This window comes from Ipomoea nil, unplaced genomic scaffold (assembly GCF_001879475.1).
Source record: "Ipomoea nil cultivar Tokyo-kokei standard unplaced genomic scaffold, Asagao_1.1 scaffold1900, whole genome shotgun sequence".
NCBI lineage: Eukaryota > Viridiplantae > Streptophyta > Magnoliopsida > Solanales > Convolvulaceae > Ipomoea > Ipomoea nil.
The window spans coordinates 161,763-182,790 of NW_017618328.1; the positions used below are offsets into that span (position 1 = coordinate 161,763).

The window sequence follows — 21,028 nt, forward strand, 5'->3', positions numbered from 1 at the left end:
CTTTGGTAAGTGGCTTGACTCATGTTGGCACAAAATCCTTGAGTAGGTTGTTGAGGAATATGGTTGGTGGGGTTGAGCATATAACAATTTTCCGCAAAGTGATTCCCACCACAAAACGAACACCATTGAGGTTGTGATATGAATGTTTGATATGAACTTTCTTGAAAATATCCTTGTCTTTAGTTGGCAAAATTTGAGAAAGGGAATTGTTGTTCCATTCCTCCATATCCGTGATTCGTATTCCAACTCATCTCATAATCATGGGAAGGAGGGTAGAACGGTGGCATGGTTCCTTGGAATTCATATACATCCATAAACAAAAAAAAAAATTGTTAATGAAGATAAAAAAAAAATGGATTAAACTCCTAGAATAAAACTTTCACTAATGTTAATACTACACGCCACTTCCCCGGCATCGGCGCCAATTTGATGCGTAGTATATTTGCAAACAAATAATACTTGGAGTACGAGTTATCGATCCACAGGGAAGTGGTTGTATCAATCACTAGTTACTAATTTATTCATTAGAGCTAATCCTAACAATTGTTTAGATGATTAATAAATAAAATAAAGTAGAGATTCAGGATTTTGAAAACAAGTAGAGAGATGATGAGATTCCTGGGATTCAAATATTTAATCACCTAGTGCCAAATCTTAAGGACAATATTAAAATCTGGGTTTAACAAGTGTGAGGATGCAAGGTGGTATAGAGCTACCCTCGTAGTCACTAAAACTAGTGAATTTCCACTCTCGTGGCTTAAACACCCAATAAAACAAGATCAAGCATCATAAATTCCTAATTACTACCGTCTGATGCGCAATAATCAAGAATTAAGCTCCCTAACAAAATTACCCTTTCTCAAGGTGCAATTGTGTGTGCCCCTAAATTATGCCCAACTCTCGTTGTGACACAAAGATAGCAAACGAAACAAGTAACTGTGGCCACTAATTACAAGCATCAAACAATAAAATCACAATTGCAACCCAAATAGTAATATATTAAAAAATCTAAGAGCTCAGGCACATAGGTTCATAAACACTTTTACCCAAGAATCTCTAAAGAATTTAGCCAAGCATGGCTAAATTATACATAGCAAATATTAATAAAGAAAATACAAATTATCAAAAGAGTACAAGAATGAACCAGACGATTCTCTCGAATCTCCCTAGTCTTCTTCTTGCTTCCCAAGACAACTTGTGGCTCTTGATTTGTGCCTGTCTTGTCTCCAAAGATCTCTGAATTCTCTTTAGGGTTGAGGAAGGTGGGATTTTATAGTTGGTACAAAGCTGGGGCGAAATTGGAATTTCCTATGTAATTTTGGAAAATGCCGAATGTTGAATTCGGAAAATTCCTCAAACTAATTTCCATTATTTCATGGCATGGGGGTTAGCACCTCTAAATTTGGTAAGCATCACCTTTAATTTTGCTGAATGCCATATATTCTAATAAGAAAGAGACCAGCGCCTTAAATTTGCATTAGGAAACAATTTGCTGCTGCGTCATTCTCGATTTCAATTTCAGCTGCCTTAAAGTCATACAACACAATATTAGCCTCAAATATCAAATCAAATACTTAAAATAACTGAAATACTAAATAATAGAAATAGAATGTAGGAAATAATTCAAATAAGTATGTTAGAAATAGAAGTTAGGAAGATAATATATACAATTAAGATTTAAAAAGGTTATAAATTTTTTTATCTTTTTTTTTTTTATTTTTATAAATCTTTCAAGTTCATCTATATTTTCTTCAATTGATCTGAGATGGGTTGATTGCCAACCTCAACCAATCTTGTGCATGTAAGAGCCTCAACGAGTTTTGGAGTTAGAAAATTCCTAAAGGCATACAGTACGTACTCATTGATACTAAATGCTGATTGAGATGCAATTGTAAATATATGCAAGGAAATTTGGCTTTGGGTCAAGGAAACACGAAACAAGGATCACGAAAGAGTTGGTCAGAGTATATTGACAAATCTGTTATAGTCTAGTTGGTTAGGATACTTGGCTCTCACCCGAGAGGCCCGGGTTCAATTCCCAGCAACGGAATTGTTGTTTTATATATCCTCAGTTTTGCCACTTTTAGCCAGCTTGATGAGCTTCTGTAGACTGAATTGCAGTGGTTGATGATCAACATGCATATGAAAAGACAACAGCTAGGTGTATTATTGCAGATCAACATGCATATGAAAAGACAACAGCTAGGTGTATTATTGCAGATCAACATGCATATGAAAAGACAACAGCTAGGTGTATTATTGCAGCAAACTGAAGATTAAGAAGTAAGAAGAATATTATAGCAGTGAATTTTGTAATAAGAATACTGAACATACATATGGGATATCAAGTATTGCTGTATTGGATTTATATATGTACATTTCACATCATGTATAGAGCTACAACTAATATATATCCTCATTTACAAAATTTATTGAGATTAATATCAGCAAACTAGCAATTCCTGATTTCGGAGTAACGGAGGAGCTGATGAACACCGATGAGAAGTAAGTGAAACAAGCAGTGCATTCTCAAGTTGTCTAGATAAACCTCGGCTAAGAAGTGAAATGATGTAGTCCATGAAGACTGCATCACATGGTAGTGTAATTGGCCCATCGCTTGGAAGTCCAAATTCTTCTTCAGACATACTTAAGAGTTGCCTAATGATATGATTCTCGAGATATGATAGAGGGACAACAAACCGCTTCTGATCAGCAGTGTAGATAGTGAAATGACCCGCAGAAGAAATACTGCAGCTATCTGAATCATCATATAGACTTGGAAATGAAATCCTCTTTCTTCGGATGGCAGCAAATTTCTGCCATCTTCTGGCCAGCTTAATGAGCCTCTTTGAACTGATCATGATATTAACTTAGAAATTAAATAGAGATCGATCAGAGAGATTGAATGGAAGAGATCGAATAAGATTTAATTTTGTAGAAAGCTTGGAAATTGGGTAGAATTGAATGAATTGAATTTCAGTGTTTGATGAATTATAAGGAAGTGATGTATTTAAAGTGATGAGGAGGCTAAGACAGTCTTTAAGCTGTTGAGGAGGCAAAACCACATGATTGACACTGATGAGGAACGTAACCACATGGTTGTATGGGGCCTTTTAGCTTCAACCAGAAATATATATATATATATATATAAATGAGGAACCACATACATGGTTATGCTTACCAAATTAAATGGCCAAATTCCATTTAATTTCTTCTCTCATTTGGCTAGTTTTCTTGGAATGACACAAGTAGTTGAGCTTTCTCTATATGTTCAATTTCATTGATGCATGTGGGGAATGATGTTCAAAGGCAGGTCTTTATCAACAAAGTTGTATGTATAATTTCATGATGACAAAAATGTGTGGTAATGTTTCTTATCTTTCTAGCTGGCTGCCCATCCATCTAAATTATTTCTCTTAAATTAGCCACTCAATCCACCTCCCAAACCATCTATATAAACACATATAGATCGAATTGAATTGGTATTCACCCCACTCAAATAATTGCTTAAAGAAGAAATTAAACATCCCAGAATATAATGGCGATTAGTATGACTCGCATTCTCCGTGCTAAGCAGGGCCTCAGAAGGTCTTCTTCAAGAACAAACAGAGAAAGTGAGGTTCCTAAGGGGCACTTTGCAGTTTATGTTGGTGAGAGCGAGAAGAAGCGTTTTGTCATTCCAGTTTCCTACTTGAAGGACCCTTCTTTCCAAGACTTGCTGTGCCAAGCTGAGGACGAATTCGGATTTGATCATCCAATGGGTGGACTCACAATACCTTGCTTGGAGGATACGTTTCTTGACATCATCTCTAGCTCCAGTAGATCTTGAGATCGAGACTACAAACAGCTTAATTAGCTAGATTAATTAGTGGAGACAAATTTTTGTAGAAAAGATCATATCAGATCGAGTTTTATTGTACAGTTACTTGTTTCCCTTAGCTTTTTGGTTGTCTCCCCAGGATAATTCTTGACAAAAATACAAACACATTATTTTAATTAGCAGATCGAGAAAATTTTAATTTTGCACAACATCAGAGATTTCTTGTAACATTTATTTCTGTCCATCGATCTTCAGATTATTTCCCTTAGAAATGATTATGGTATAGTAATACCTTAGGAGATAGAGAGAAATTGAATGGAAAAGAACTAGATCTGTAGAATCCTTAGATCTTGATGCATAAGAAAGTGATCTATTATTGAAAGTGATAAGGCTAAGACAACCAGAATTGAATTGAGGCAATAGGCAATGCCTCGTGCTGCCTAAATTGAAAGTGATCTATTATTTGGTTTTGACCCATAGTTGAACCCTCTCATTCATTTCCTTTCATATTTTCAAGTTTGGATTCCATCATTTCACATTCCATTTTACAGAGTAATAGATAAGTTTCTACTTCTTTCTATCTCATTCATTTATGATATTCATGGATTATACTTATGTTTATGCTTAATATGTGTGGGTAATTAATTTATGCACCTGGGTATATATTCATTTACTAATAATTTTTCTTTCTAAACATGCATGTGCATTCATCAAATGATCCTACTGTTGATAGTACAACCGAATGTGCTCGATGGATACCCTTGATCGGGGACCCCAGTCCGGTATGCCCCAGGGCAGTCGGGTGGTTATGGTTGGTACACTTAGCGGAATGAGGAGGAGGGGCCTCAATGGACTGAGGAGTGAGGACCGCATGCATACTCCTCGTTCGGCTCGTAAGTCGGCTCGGTTTTGCGACCAGACTAGGCAGTCGGGGTGTCCCTGACCGAGTTCGTATATCAAAGGCGAGTAGGACGGATTCAGCGGAGATTCTTTCCTTGGGCAAGAATGAATTTCCCTGACCGATCAGACTATATAGTTCATTCGTTCTAGATATATATTTCATTCATTCTGGATATATAGTTCATTCATTCTGGATATTTAGTTTATTAATTCTGGATATATAGTTCAATTTATGCACAACACAACACCGTTAACGGCAATCGATTCTGATTTTTTTTTTTTAAGTCGGACGCGTCGTTTTTAATCAAAACGACACCGTTTGGTGCACACTGTCGCACGACATAATTTCCGATTGTAAAGGGTTCTGAATTCAATGCATACATTGTTACTCTATTCCACTTTTTCCTCAAATACTCTATTGTTCACTTAGTACTTTTACGCTAGTGTTGGCCTTCTGCCGATTGCCTTAAGCTGTAAAACCTATGGTATTGATACTATCCAAGGTAGTAATACTACTGCTAAGAAGAGGGGTGCCTCTCATATGAAAAAAGACATGGTTCAATTTGATGGATTGGATCCTGTTGGGTCAAACAATATCGCATTTAAAACTTCTGTTACACTGTTGGGACGGAGCAAAGTTTTTATCACAATAGAGTCATGGCGTAAGGTCCCAGTAGAGACTAACGATCTTATTTGGCAAGATATCCTTGTAATTTTGTTATTATTATTTGGATTTATACAAAAAATAAATAAATTAATATAATTGCATTTCTTATTGATAAATAATTTTGTCTTGTAGAGTACTTATTGTGACACCCCGAAATCCAAATTCGATTAAGGAATTAATTAAGTAATTAATCCTATTTCAATTTGTAATTTAATTCCTTAAATTCTTGAAATTCAAATAGTCGGGGACTAGTAATTGACTAGTCAACCCCAAAGTCAAAGTTGTACCTTGAGCTTTGTAAGGAGTTCCCTTGTTTCCTTACACCTCTTCATGTTAGTAAGGGTATTCTTGACCTTTCACCTTGTGTTAGTATTGTAACCTAACCTAGTAAGAACACCCTCATTTCTTTCCTTACACTTTCCAAATTCTAGCTCCACCTTCTCTCTAAAAAGGTGGATAGCTTTTCTTCCAAGCCAAGTTGAAGCTTTGCCAAGACTTCAAGAGTTGTCTCCAAGATTCTACCTTTCATACATTTGGACATCTAGGAGGGTAAGATCCATGTTCATCTTGTGTTTTTAGTGTTTTCTTAGGTGTCTTTTCTTAAATATAGAATCTTTATGATCTTTTGGTGTGTTCTTGAAGTGGGTTTGGAAGGGGAGCTTTGATAGGAGCTTGGTGAGGTGTTAAGCGAAGGTTTTTGGTCTACAAGAGGTAACCCATGCTCTACAAAATCTATTTTGCTTACCTATATGATGATTTCTTGGATTCTACATGTGGTTTTGCTATGAAATGTGAGTGTTTATGCATTATCTTGTGAAAATGCATATCTAGAGCTTGTGTTTAGGGTTCTTGTATGCCATTGCTTGGCTATTCCTTTGATTCAAGTCATTTTGTTGTATTTGGTGAGATTTAGCATGTTTTGGACTTGAATTTGAGTTTGGAGATGAAAATCCCCGAAGGGATTTATTTTGGTACAGGTGTGTATCCGCGGGCAGAACGGCGGGTAGGAGGTCCACCCGTCGCCCACCCGCGGGAACGTGTTGCTTGTGGGTGTATGTACCCGCGGGCAGAACCACGGGTAGGGGTCTACCCATGGGTCCACCCGCGGGGTACACTTTGGTCTTTTGCAGGGATTTGTTCCCCATGATTCTTTTGACTCGGTATTTGGTCTTTTGACTTCCCGATGTTCTTTTGTGGAACTATTTGAGTGTCTTCTTGATGTTACGTATGTCTAGAACTATATGGTAGGAATCCATGTAGGTTTTGGTGTCTTGAATCATGCTAAGTGTTCAACATTGTGTTTCGTTGAACCGTGATGAGTCTTGTGTGTTCTTCGGAACTACGTTTGGTTTACCAATTTGATAAGCATGCTAGTTTGGTGTTTAAATGCTAGCATGTGTGTTGTTTGTAACTTCCATTGGTGGATGATAACTTGTGTTATTCATCGTTGTTGTTGTTGGGCTGTGACCCATTCCTTGATTGAGTACGGTTTCATATCTTCGTTGTGATCCGTTGATTGATTCCTGTTGAGGTGTGATGTGTGTGTGGCTTTACCTGGATTGCACGATTAGTGGTATGGGACACTAGTCACCAAGGTATTACAGTGGTCCTCGTGGTGGCCATGACGTGATTATGGAGTTGTGACCTTTGTGTAAGGTTCACGTGTTTATGGGAGAGGCATGTGTTGCCGTGTGTGTGATCGGTACCCTCGTGTACTATGAAATTGGTGGTTCTGTTGGAGATCTGTTGGAGAGGGGACGACGGTCCTCGGAGGGAAAAGGGTGGACTTGGTGTACAGGGGTCCTGGAGGTAAAGGTTGGAACTAGACATAAGGTTGGGGGTAGCCATAAGGTTGGAACCGGGCATAAGGAAGGCATATCAACTCGTGATAGGTGATGTCACGAGGGCTTGTGTAGCCGTTGTTGTGGGTTCTCTTCTTGTGACGTGTGTAGTCACAAAGGCATGTGTTGCCATTTGGTGTGTCCTTATTCCTTGTATGCATGTCGGGTATTAATCTATTTTGTGAAGATAGATTATACCTTGAGACTTCTTGTGAGTCGTTGTTGTTCCTTGTAGTCTTGGGATGTGTTCCCGTGTTCTTGTTGAGAGTGTTTATGGAATTATGAACACAGAGCTCTAACATTATGAACTTACAATTATAACATATAGTGATAAAATTATGAACTTATTTAGCAAGATATCCTCGTAATTTTTTATTATTATTTAGATTTATACAAAAAAATAAATTAATATAATTGCATTTCTTATTGATAAATAATTTTGTCTTGTAGAGTACTTATGATATTTCCAACACAACCGAAATGAATGACTGTTGGGTGAAAAATACGGGTCAAAGGTGAAAAGACTTTAAAACAAAATTGACGAGCACGTATGTATACGGTACAAACAATGTTGCAAAATACGTTATGCGCCCCTAGGTGCCCGATTTTTTATTTTTTTAAAAAAAGAAAAATTAATTAATAATTTTAAAAATTCACTAATAAAATATAAGTTTCCTCTAGTTTTTTCTTACAAACTATTTACGTAAGTGGTTGTAAAATGGTTCAAAATATTGTTGAAACCATCTAAATACATAAAAAACTAAAATTAAGACCAAAAGACGCACTATTTTGAGAAATTGGGAGGCCAAACTGCCTATGGCTGTTTGTTTCACATAGATCTCGAAAAAATACGCGAGTTTTCACAAAAAAAAAAAAAAAAATTTGTTCAAAACAGATAACCAAAAGTTATGCCTTGCCACACATTCTTCAACTTGTTTTCAAAAATAAAAATAAAAAATCGCCGGTTCAGCCTGTTAGGCGGCCGCCTAGCCGCCTGGCCACGGAGGAGGCCAATTCCGGCCTTCCTCCCCGTGGCCGGGCGGCGCCTAGGCGCGATTTTTGCAACATTGGGTACTAACGCAAATAAGGACCCATGTGATAAATACCCGTATCTTGACCAAGAGACATGAGAAAAGTTTGTTGAGCTTCATACATGTCCATAATATGAGGTATCATTATTTTTCTATCAATTATTAACTCAATATATTAATTATATTTTACTAATTAATGTTTTCTTTTTATGTAGACAAAAAGAAAAAAAAAAAACATCAAAGAGATATAAGCTAAGGATCTCGATTCACATTGTTTATATGAAGGAGGCTATAATAGGTTGGAGAATATTATGATGGAAGAGAAGTTGAAAGAACAACAAGAAGCTACAAACTAAATTCAAATCAATCATATGTATTTACCCATCCAGCTCGTATACGTAGACATGAAAAGTGGAAGAAGCAAGAATGAATAAGTTCTGAAATTAAATTTTCCCACCGAAGCGACTAGAATGGTCGTGGAAAAAATTGTAAGTAAATATGTTATAATTTTCTACATTAATAGTTATGTTGAATAAATTGGACAAAATACAATTGTAATCATTATTAAATATTGTTATGTGAGTTAGGATTCTCTCGGGTTGCAAGCTTCTCAAAGAGAATTCGTTGAGTTAGGAAGACAAGATATATTGTATGTTGCGCTAGGTACAAATGACTATCCCAGACGTGTTAGAGGCATGGGAAGAAGATATAGCATAAAAATCATCTTTGGCCATGCAAAACGTAACGTCACCAAGGCCACACGTCTATAGAAGAAGTTCAACAAATTAAATGACTCATTTTGTCGTTAATTGTGGCTTTAAAGAAACAAAAAGGCGAGTTTCATGCAACCATGGCTGAGATGATGAAGCAATTTAGTAGTGTGTTACTCATATTCTCCAAGCTGCACAATTAAGGTAGGAAGATAACATATGTGTGACTCATTTTGTTTCTAAGTTGACTATTGCCTTTTTATAAACAGAGTATTTATTCAAAAACACTTATGGTGAATAAATAAATACAAAGGTCTATTCTTGTGCCTTAGTTTTCGAGACCCAATTTGGGAAAAATATTCTTTTATTCAAAAGTCAACACAAAAGTCAATCTGAAAGAAACCTGTGAACCTAATAGCCAAGTTTTCTTTTAAAAACATGATTTCAAAATACTCCTATCATCTTTCTAAAATTATTATATTGTATTATAGTCCAAGTTTAACCAAAGATGCGACCCAAAATTATAAACCAAAGTTCAAACCCCAAATTCCCAATTTTGCCCTCCAAGTTGGCGTGAATGAGCTTATGCATAGGTATAAAATCATACTATTCCATTGTCTTGCCTCTCAATCCCTCTCATTTCATTTTGGTTTCTCCTGAGAAAGTTAAGAGCGCAAGAAGCAACTCAAGTATAAGACTCCTTCTTCTCTTCCATTTCCAAGACTTTCCATACCCTTCACTCCTCTTCTTAGCTAGAATAGATGTAGTATTGAATATTTTTTGTGCTTGTGAATGATACATTGTGTGTATTTGTTGGTTATGGCCGGGAGTTTAAGAGGTGGAGAAGACAACCATTCTTGAGGTGTAGAGGAAGAATCCTAGCTTTTGGGAGCATCAAGCTTGAGGCATAACCCATGGATATCCAAAATATACTATTTTTCCTCTATTTGTCAAATAAATGCATGTTTGAATGTTATTGATGATGTGTGAGCTTTAGAAGTGATTTAATCTCTTGTTTGATGTGGGAAATGTGTTGCTGGATGTTGTATTGTTGATGTTTTGCTTGGTTGGCATGTTTGGAGGTGTTGTATCAGGTTCAAAGTGGACAAAATGCCCTAGTGTGGAACAGAAAAAGGGATACGAGGCTACTGCCTCGTCTCTGCCATGAAGGCGTGCGGGCCTGGCCGCGGGTCCTGGGAGACCCGCCGGCTGGCCTGCGTGCGCAGTGGCAGGTCCTAAGCAGCATGCCACTTCAATCCAGGCTGCGCTGTAACACCCCGTGTTACGACCTCTAACCCAAACTTATTATTTAATCACTTACCCTAAAAAGAGAATTAAAATCCATTAATTAACTAAGAAGGGTCCACCGTAGTCCATGGACCCTCATCCCTAAAACCAACCCCTTAGTCCTATAAGGAATAAAATTAGCAAACCCATACATTTAGACCTTAATTGGGACTCTTAAATATATAAATAGGGGCATAGGAGGCACCTAGAACCCACACCACAATAAATATCACCACACAAGAATTCCCTAGAATCCCCCACCAGCAAACGTAGGAGAAATCAAGAAGAAGATATCTTAGAGAAAAGAGCCTTAATAGCCAAGGAATCTAATTAAGGCTAAGAGGTAACCAATGTCTCAAGAAAACCTATTTTCCTTGCTATAATCTTCTTCTGTGGCTCCTTCTATATGCTTGTGTCTTGATGAAATCTTCTATGATAATTATGATATGATCTTGATGATTGATGAGATGATTTTACGTGTGATCTTGATGATCTTGATGATGATAAGAGGATCTTGATGATTGTGTGATGTTCTTGATAAACCTTGATGTTTCTTGATATTAAAGAAGAACTATGATCTTGATGATTTGAATGAGATTAGAGCCCTAGGTTAAATTGAGAATTTTATATTGTGATGTTCTTGATATATATTTGGATGGGATTTCGCATTTTCGGGTGTCAATTATGTTTAGAAGTCATGCTAGGACATGTTCAATATGATTCTTGGTTTTGATCCATTATTTGACTACGTGGTATCGTCGCTTGTGTTTAAAAGTATCAAAACATGGTTTTGGGTTCCACGAAAGATCTCGGGACCCAAGAATTGAAAAAGAGTCAGTGGGGGGGTAGGTGAGGGTAGGGGAACCCGCTGCCCCATTTGGGCGTCGCCGGCGGGTAGGCGATTACCCGCCGGGCACCCGCTGCCCGGTTTCTCGCCGCTGGCGGGTGGTCCGGCCACCCACTGGTTTTCCCACTTCGGGATGGTGGTTTCCCCGTTTGATGTTTCCCCGACCCTCGTGGTGTCCCAACAGACTCCGTTTATCGTGCCTAAGTCCAGTTTGATGTTTCGGGTACCGTTCGTAGGATAAAAGAGTCTTGTGTATCGCATGCTAGTTGAATTGGTCTAGGTGAAAGAAGTATGAACCCCTTAGGACTATTCCTAGTATGTGGGTGACCACGCATAGGTTTCATTATACGTTTTCTCCCCTCTCCCAATGTGTTAATATGGGTGGCATGTGCTTGCTATGTGTTATGTGTGCATGATACCCCAATTTGGTTGCGATCAAATTGGTTATACCTGAGCTGCGGTTCAGAAGCTGGCTGCGGTCAGAAATACACTTTTGGGCTGCGGTCCACCGTTTGGTTGCGATCAAACATTTTACATGAGCTGCAGTTCATATTCCTGGCTGCAGTCAGAGGTTCACTTTTGGGTTGCGGTCCACTGTTTGGTTGCGATCAAACATTATGATGAGCTGCGGTCCATCGGTTGGTTGCGATCGACCCCTTCGTGTTGCGATACGAGGCAGGGTACTGCGAGGCCTTGTTAGCGCTATATGCGCTGACCCTCATGTATGGGCATGCGATTGGTCCTGTGGCGCCACCAAAGTATCCTTATGTGATAAGATATGAATTGAATGATGATATGAACGATGTGAAGTGATCGGTGACTCTAAGATATAGGCTAGTGTCTTTATATGCTTGATTATAATTGTTAAATATGCTTATCTCTATTTGTTGAGTCTATTCATGGTTTTTAAAGCTAGAGTCTCCTAAGTATATACCTTCCTGCTTCAAAATGGTTTTCGTATATATATATATATATATATATATATATATATATATATATATATATATATATATATATATATATATATATATATATACTTAAATTGTATTCCAACGCGTTGGAGTGGGTTACCAGCATCATTCGCTGAACAGATATATTTGGCTTTCAGGCACAGATGATTAGCTACCGGAGCGCGCTAGAGGACCTCGACTTAGATAGTTAGTCTTTCCTTTCGGCATGCGCGCCTTGATGATGCAATGACAATGTTTAAAGGACAGTTAGTTAGAATAGCCTGTGCATCTGAGTTCTCCAGCTCAGATGTGGCATAACACCCCAGACCTTATGTTTAGAATACCCCATTTGGGATTTATTTAATGGAATTGCTTTCATATTATAAGATTGAAAAGTTTTAAAATTTTCGGGCTTTACATGCGCAGTTAGTGCAACGGTTCTCTTGAGACCCGCCGCCCAGCCCATGGCCTAGGCCTGTAGATTTCTCGCGGGTCCGTCAGTTGTGTTTTGCGGGTTTTCGATACTCGTAGGGCTCGGGTACTAGTTCTAAAGTGCTATGTGGCACGTCTTACGTGTACACAATTATTTTCCTCAATTAAAGCATAACTTACCTATGTGTTGGTTATGAGACTTTGCATATGATCCACATTGTTTTTTACTAAATTTTATATCCCACATGCCTATCATGTATCCCATATTTTCTCAAACTTCGTATAGGCGAAGTATGCCACTTGTATGTTTGATGTGAGGAAAATCTTTATATCTTGGAGGAGGTGCTTGATCTTTGGTTACTTGAAAAGACTGCTGAAATGAGATCCGGGTGAGAATTCTCGGAAGGTTATTTGAATTGTTGTGATGAAATGAGATCCGGTTGAGAATTCCCGGAAGTGTGTGTTAAAGTGTTGTGATGAGATCTGGTTGAGAATTCCCGGAAGTGTGTGTTAACGTGTTGTGATGAGATCCGATTGAGAATTGCTGAAAGTGTGTGTTAAATTGTTGTGATGAGATCCGGTTGAAAATTCCCGGAAGTGTGTGTTAAAGTGTTGTGATGAGATCCGGTTGAGAATTCTTGGAAGTGTGTGTTAAAGTGTTGTGATGAGATTCGGTTGAAAATTCCAAGAATGTTACTTGAAAAGAGTATGTAATATTGAATTTATGCCTAGCACTAGTTTCACCATGTGTTCCATTAGTTCATAATTTATTGTTAAGTTGTCATACCACTCGATTTCCAACACTATGCATAACGTGATATTTTACCTCTTTACTTGGTTTTGGTTTCTCCTTTGATGGCATGTCACTCTACTTATTCCTTGATCCATTAAGCCAAACTTGACTTCATATCTTGTTAGTGTGTAGTAAGTATGTATATTTGAGTTTGAATTGCATAAGTGTTTGTATATGAATTACACTTGCATGTGACCGTAATGCCTATAAATAAGTATTAGTATTATAGATGTATATTTAAATACATGTGAACCTATTTGTCCTCTATCTATGATCTTGATTGGCTTCACGTGTCTCACAAATCAAAACATACAAATTACGCCTACTCTCTCTTGCACAACCTTTCAAACCAACAACCAACTCACTGCAAAACAACAAGCTTCAAGAATCAAATTAGCTTGGCACATAAGGCTCATTCTCAAGCCAATAATCAAGCACCAAGAATTTAAAGTATATGAGGATCAAGTGCGCACAGGTACTCAGTTGAGATTATGCAAGACACGGCTCATGAATGAGATCCCATAGGCTTGCCCTTCATACTCCCCTAGATCAAATCTAAGAATGCATGCTAAGATCAACTTGGACTTTATTTAGCTTGTAATGGGGCTACGGGTGATGGCTAAAAAAAAAGTGGTATGGAAAAATTAATCAAAAAGAGAGAATGTCACAATTATCTATCTTTTCAAAATTTAGAAGAGATGAGACAATTACAATTTCAAGGAGCAAATTTCTTTTAAGAACTTAGCAACTCTTTGGTAAAGTGGGAGTCCAAACTCAAAAACTTTTAATCTTTTTTTTTTATTTCTTTTCTTTTCTCTTATTTTCTTTGGATATCTTTTGAATATAGCAAGACAATTTTAATCCAAACTTTCATGACCCCCACACTTGAACATTTGTAACATCAGTGGCTTTTTGGCACAACTCCATAAAAACTCTTCTTACAGAAATAATAAAGATATAACTTCCATTCTCTCAAGGGTGGAAGGGAAAATATTTGGTCAAGGGCTAAGGGTTATAAATTGGGGTAAATCAAAGAAAAACAATCACAATGAGCGAATAAGTGCTTAGCACTTATTAAACAAACAAAAGGCACAATGGGGACACAAAGGATAAAAACATATGTAGGGACAGGTTTAAAGGCTATGCCTAAACAAAAATGGCCTAAATCACTTCAAAAATGCAAAACTTAGACTTCATTTACGGAGTAATGAGGCAAGTTCTAGCAAAACACCCATGACCGGAATCTCACATAAGCATTCACTAGCAATGCATAACACACAAGATCAAGAATTAACCCAATTATTAAGTGGTTTACAAAGCTATTGGCAAGGGAATAGGTCAATTATGTGTTACACCTCAAATCATTAATCACAAATTGAGATGCAGCAAGTACCACTAAAACCAACCACAAACCAACAAGCGAGAGTAATTGTAACTGCATGCTGAGACAAGTGACATTTTCACCAAAAATAGCAGAAAAGAGTGTTGGAGCCCACATTAGGGCAGGCCTCACATTTTAAACTTCAGTTTCTCAAAGTGTTGGAGCCCACAATTCAAATAAATAAAGAGATGATTTGTGACAGTTGCCACTTTGCTAAGCAGAAAAGAGTTCATTTTCAACATAGTACATCTTTGTCTGCTAACTGTTTTGATTTGTTACATGTGGATATATGGGGTCCTTACAGAGTTGCTACAATACATGGACACCATTATTTCCTTACAATATTGGATGATCACAGCAGGGCAGTGTGGATATACTTGATGAGGATGAAATCTGAAGTTAGGGGTTTGATCACAGGGTTCTGTAACATGGTTGAAACTCAATTTGAGTCTAGGGTGAAATGCATCAGGTCAGACAATGGGATGGAGTTCAATATGGTTGATTTTTTCTCTCAAAAGGGAATCATACATCAGACCTCATGTGCCTATACACCTCAACAAAATAGCAGAGTTGAGATAAAGCATGGCCATCTTCTTGCAACTGCAAGAGCCATCAGGTTTCAAGCCAATTTACCAGAAGAACTATGGGGTGGATGTGTGTTGCATGCTGCTTACATAATAAATAGATTGCCATCTGCCGCCATAAACAATCAAATTCCTTATCAAGTACTACTTAAAAGGGCTCCACAGTATCAACACTTGAAGATATTTGGCTGTCTAGCTTATGCCACAACTGTTGGCCCTAAGTCAAAGTTAGATGCAAGGGCCAGAAAATGCATATTTCTTGGCTATGCCAATGGGATAAAGGGGTTTAAGGTCTATGATTTCATGGCCAAAGACCTTTTCATATCCAGAGATGTAGTTTTTTATGAACACATTTTCCCTTTTCAGCAGCCTAGCAAGATAGGAAAGGACAATACTCAGCTTATACTGCCCACTATGGGATCTTTTCCTATGAGTGATGCCATACAAGAAGATGCTCAGGGTAAAAAAACATGACTTTTGTGGAGAGACATGTCACTCTCCTATGAGTGATGCCACTGAGCTCAACAGAGAACCCAGACACAGTCCAGCCAGTGGCAGCAATGATGAGCAGACTGAACCTCACAGTTCAGATGAGAATGCTAACTGTTCACCTGGTGTTGTCTAACCGCATCCAGAGGTCACCAGAAGGTCAACAAGACAGAGAAATGCTCCCACCTATCTTCATGACTATGTTTGTCACAATACAGCTTTAAAGACATCTCCTCATCCTATTTGCAAGGTTATGGATTATAGCAGGCTTGCCATACCTTTCCAGTCTTTTGTGATGAATATTACTTCCCAATTTGAGCCTAAAAATTATAAGGAAGCTGCTATGCATGAGTGTTGGAGACAAGCAATGCAGGAGGAAATCAAGGCTTTACAGAAAAACAACACATGGACTTTGGTGGAATTGCCCCCTTCCAAGAAGCGAATTGGCTGCAAGTCGGTATACAAAATCAAGTACAAAGCTGATGGCAACATAGAAAGATACAAGGCAAGGCTTGTGGCAAAAGGCTACAATCAAACCCTTGGCATTGACTACTTGGACACTTTCAGTCCAGTAGCCAAAATGACCACAGTTAGAACCTTATTTGCTATAGCAGCAGCAAAAGATTGGCATGTTCATCAGATGGATGTCAATAATGCCTTTTTGCATGGAGATTTAAATGAAGAAGTATATATGCAACTACCACCTGGCAATCCAGTGACAGATACAAGGTTGATTTGCAAGTTAAACAAATCCCTCTATGGCTTGAAACAGGCCAGCAGACAATGGAACACAAAGCTAAGCTTGGCTTTGTAGAAGATGGGGTTCAGACAGTCCATACCTGACAATTCTCTGTTCACCAAGGGAGAAGGCCATTCTTATGTGGCAATGTTGGTCTATGTTGATGATATTGTTGTTGCAGGACCAGACCTCAGCCTTATTCAAGAGGTAAAACAGAAGCTTAATGCAAATTTCCAGACAAAGGATTTAGGTCCTCTGAAATACTTCCTGGGCTTGGAAGTAGCTAGCCAGGAAAAGGGCATTGTAGTCAGTCAAAGGAAGTATGCCATTGAGCTACTTCAAGATACAGGTTTCCTTAAATCAAAGCCAGTATATAGCCCTACAGTACAATCCCACAAATTAAGCAAAGATGAAGGAGACATCATTGAAGACAATACTCAGTACAGAAGGATAGTTGGCAAGCTTTTATAGTTGACCATCACAAGGCCTGACATAAGCTTTGCCACTCAACAACTATCCCAGTTCCTTGATAAACCCACTCATCTTCACTTACAAGCTGATGAAAGGGTGCTAAGATATATAAAGGCTGCTCCTGGACAAGGACTATTTTTCCCTTCATCTTCTGACTTACAACTGAAAGCCTTCTCAGATTCTGATTATTGGGGTGCATGCATTGATACAAGGAAGTCTGTCACAGGTTTATGCACTTTTCTTGGAAATGCATTGATATCCTGGAAATCCAAGAAGCAGCCTACCATTTCTAAGTCATCCTCCGAAGCTGAGCATAGGGCCTTGGCCGCTACAACATGTGAAATCCAGTGGATATCATACTTGTTAGCAGAATTTGGAGTAAAGCTAACTGATTCTGTGGCTATCTATTGTGATAGCAAATCTGCAATTGCCATTGCAGAGAACCCTATCTTTCATGAATGCACTAAACATATAGTGTGACACCCCGAAATCCAAATTCATTTAACAGAATAATTAAGTAATTAATACTAATTCAATTGGTGAATTAATTCCTAAAATCCTGAAAATTCAATACTTGGGGACTAATAATTGACTAGTCAACCCCAAAGTCAAAGTTGTACCTAGAGCTTTGTAAGGAGTTCCCTTGTTCCTTACACTTCCTAATGTTAGTAAGGGCATTCTTGACCTTTCACATGGTGTTAGTTTTGTAACCTAACCTAGTAGACCATCTTCATTCTATCCTTACACTTTTCTCAAAATCTTGCTCCACCTTCTCTCTAAAAAAGTGAGTAGCTTTTCTTCCAAGCCAAGTTGGATCCTTGCCAAGACTTCAAGAGTTGCTTCCAAGATTCAAACTTTCTTATATTTGGGCATCTAGGAGGGTATGATCTAAGTTCATCTTGTGGTTTTGGTTTCATCTTAGGTGTCTTTTCTTAAAGGTAGGATCTTTATGATCTTTTGGTTTGTTCTTGAAGTGGGTTTGGAAGGTGAGCCTTGAGAAGAGCTTATTAAGGTGTAAAGTGAAGTCTTTAGTCTACAAGAGGTAACCCATGCTCTACAAAATCTATTTTTCTTACCTATATGTGATTTCTTGGATTCTACATGTGTTTTGCTATGAAATGTGAGTGTTTATGCATTGTCTTGTGAAAATGCATATCTTGAGCTTGTCTTTAGGGTTCATTTATGCCATTGCTTGGCTATTCCATTGATTCAAGTTATTTTTTTGTATTTTGTGAGATTTGGCATGTTTTGGACTTGAATTTGAGTTTGGAGAAGAAAATCCCTGAAGGGATTATTTTGTACAGGTATATGTACCCGCGGGCGGAACGATGGGTAGAGCTCCAACCCCCCGCCCACCCGCGGGGAACGTAGGCCGGTGGGTAGTGTACCCGCGGGCGGAACCACGGGTAGGAGCCTACCCGTGGGTCCACCCGCGGGGAACACTTCGGTGTTGTGATGGGATTTGTTCCCCATGATTCTTTTGACTCGGTATTTGGTGTTTTGACTTCCCAATGTTTTTTTGTGGAACTATTTGAGTGTCTTCTTGATGTTTCGTATGTCTAAAACTATATGGTAGGTATCCATGTAGGTTTTGGTGTCTTGAATCGTGCTAAGTGTTCAACATTGTGTTTCGTTGAACCGTGATGAGTTTTGTGTGTTCCTCGGAACTACCTTTGGTTTACCCGTTTCATAAGCATGCCAATTCGGTGTTTAAATGCTAGCGTGTGTGTTGTTTGTACCATCCTTTGGTTGATGATAACTTTTGTTATTCATCGTTGTTGTTGTTGGGATGTGACCCATTCCTTGATTGAGTATGGTTTCATATCTTCATTGTGATCCGTTGATTGATTCCTGTTGAGGTGTGATGTGTGCGTGGCTTTACTTGGATTGCACGATTAGTGGTATGGGACACTAGTTACCAAGGTATTGCAGCGGTCCTCGTGGTGGTCGTGACGTGATTATGGAGTTGTGACCTTTGTGTAAAGTTCACGTGATTCTTGGGTGGCATGTGTTGCCGTGTGTGTGAACAGTACCCTCGTCTACTATGAAATTGGTGGTCTCGTTGGTGGGGGACGACGGTCCCAGGAGGGAAAAGATTGGACTTGGTTGTACAGGGGTCCCGGAGGTAATGGTTGGAAGAAGATACAAGGTTGGGGGTAGCCATAAGGTTGGAACCGGGCATAAGGAAGGCATATCAACTCGTGATGGGTGATGTCGCGAGGGCTTGCGTATCCGTTGTTGTGAGTTCTCTTATTGTGACGTGTGTAGTCACAAAGGCATGTGTTGCCGTTGGGTGAGTCTTATTCCTTTGCAATGTGCTTGTCGGGTTTTTATCTATTGAGTGATGATATATCATGCCTTGACTATTCTTGTGAGTCATGTTGTTCCTTGTGGTCTTGGGATGTGTTCCCGTGTTATCGTTGTGAGTGTTGAGTCTTGTGTTGACTATTACTCGTGGTTTTTGCACTTATACCTATGTATTCCGTTTCGAAAATGGCTTTACAACTTATATCTATCTATGTATGATATTTCACATGTATTGGTGGGTTACCAGCATTATTCGCTGACCGGGCGTCGTCCCATGTTTTATTGTGTTCTTTCAGGTAATGTCTAGGCGAGTGCGCAGTCTAGTGCCTGTTAGCATAGCTCTCCCGTTGGTTTTACGGCCTGTGTGCCGATCTAGTTGTAGACTTTGAGACTTTGGATAGTTGTAAACAATGCAGATATTGTCGTAGCGTTCATCTTTGTTGGTGAACGTGGCATAACACCCCATGACTTGGATTTATGCTTATCCAGTTATCTTTTAGTCTTCCGTTGTGTTTGTTGTTTAGTTGTGTTATCTGCATGTTTTAAGGCTTTTAATTAGCCCGTTTTTAGGGGGTGTTACATATAGAGTTGGACTACCACCTTGTTCGAGAGAAACTCAACAATGGCTTGATCAAGCTATTTCATGTTCCCTCTAAACATCAACTTGCAAATGTTTTTACAAAGACTCACTGCCCTAGTTCTTTTACTGCTTATGTTTCCAAGCTTGGATTGCTAAACTTATACAATCCAGCTTGAGGGGGGCTTTTAGATGGTGTTAGATGAAGCCACGTGTCACCATCTCAACCACCTTGGTGGTTATTTTTCTATTATGCTATACTGTTTTTTTCCCCTCTCTTTCTAGTAGTTCAAATGACCTTGTATATAAGCCAGTGTGATGACACAGTTTTTTGGTTAACAAAAACAGCTCCTTCTTCTTCTTTCTTCTGCTTTTGATCTTCCCATCCATCTCCATCTCTTAATCCGCAACAAAACGAGTTATCGATCCACATGGAAGTGGTTGTATCAAGCACTAGTTAGTAATTTATTCATTAGAGCTAATCCTAACGATTGTTTAGATGATTTTTTCTTTTTTGAAAGTTTGTTTAGATGATTAATTTGCATAAAATAAATAAAATAAGGTTGAGATTCAGGATTTTGAAAACAATTAGAGAGAAGATGAGATTCCTGGGATTCAAGTATTTAATCAACTAGTGTCAAATCTTAAGGACAATATTAAAATCTGGGTTTAACAAGTGTGAGGAAAGGTGGTATAGAGCTACTCTCGTAGTCACTAACACTAGTGAATTCCTAACTACTACTATTTCTCGATGCGCAATAATCAATAATTAAACTCCCTAACAAAATTACCCTTTCTCAAGGTGGAACAGTTAGCTGCAATTGTGTGTGCCCAAAGTTATGTCCAACTCTCGTTGTGACACAAAGAAAGCAAACGAAACAAGTAACTATGGCCACTAATTACAAGCATCAAACAATATTATCACAATTGCAACAAAAGTTTTAAACCCAAATAATAATATATTAAAGAAACTGAGAGCTCAGGCATATAGGTTCATAAACACTTTTACCCAAGAATCTCTAAATAATTTAGTCAAGCATGGCTAAATTATACATAGCAAATATTAATAAAGAAAATACAAATTATCAAAAAAGTACAAGAATGAACTAGACGATTCTCTCGAACCTCCATAGTCTTCTTCTTGCTTCCCAAGACAACTTGTGGCTCTTGATTTCTCTGTCTTGTCTCCAAAGATCTCTGAA

At 38.3% G+C, this 21,028-nt stretch overlaps 2 protein-coding genes and 1 non-coding gene across 3 annotated transcripts; all 3 read left to right on the forward strand.

Moving 5' to 3' along the window:
- Positions 1 to 1,977: 1,977 nt before the first annotated feature.
- On the forward strand, positions 1,978 to 2,050 carry TRNAE-CUC. The gene has a single exon. It is a non-coding gene; the product is annotated as a tRNA-Glu (tRNA).
- Positions 2,051 to 3,511: 1,461 nt separating this feature from the next.
- Positions 3,512 to 3,996, forward strand: LOC109193647 (auxin-responsive protein SAUR21-like). The gene has a single exon (XM_019344501.1). The coding sequence runs from the start codon at positions 3,539 to 3,541 to the stop codon at positions 3,827 to 3,829; it is 291 nt and encodes a 96-aa protein (XP_019200046.1). The 5' UTR covers positions 3,512 to 3,538; the 3' UTR covers positions 3,830 to 3,996.
- Positions 3,997 to 16,549: 12,553 nt separating this feature from the next.
- LOC109193654 (uncharacterized mitochondrial protein AtMg00810-like) lies at positions 16,550 to 17,422 on the forward strand. The gene is made up of 2 exons (XM_019344508.1): positions 16,550 to 16,840; positions 16,943 to 17,422. Exons 1-2 carry the CDS (start codon positions 16,550 to 16,552, stop codon positions 17,420 to 17,422), a joined length of 771 nt encoding a protein of 256 aa, XP_019200053.1.
- The last annotated feature ends 3,606 nt before the right edge of the window (positions 17,423 to 21,028 follow it).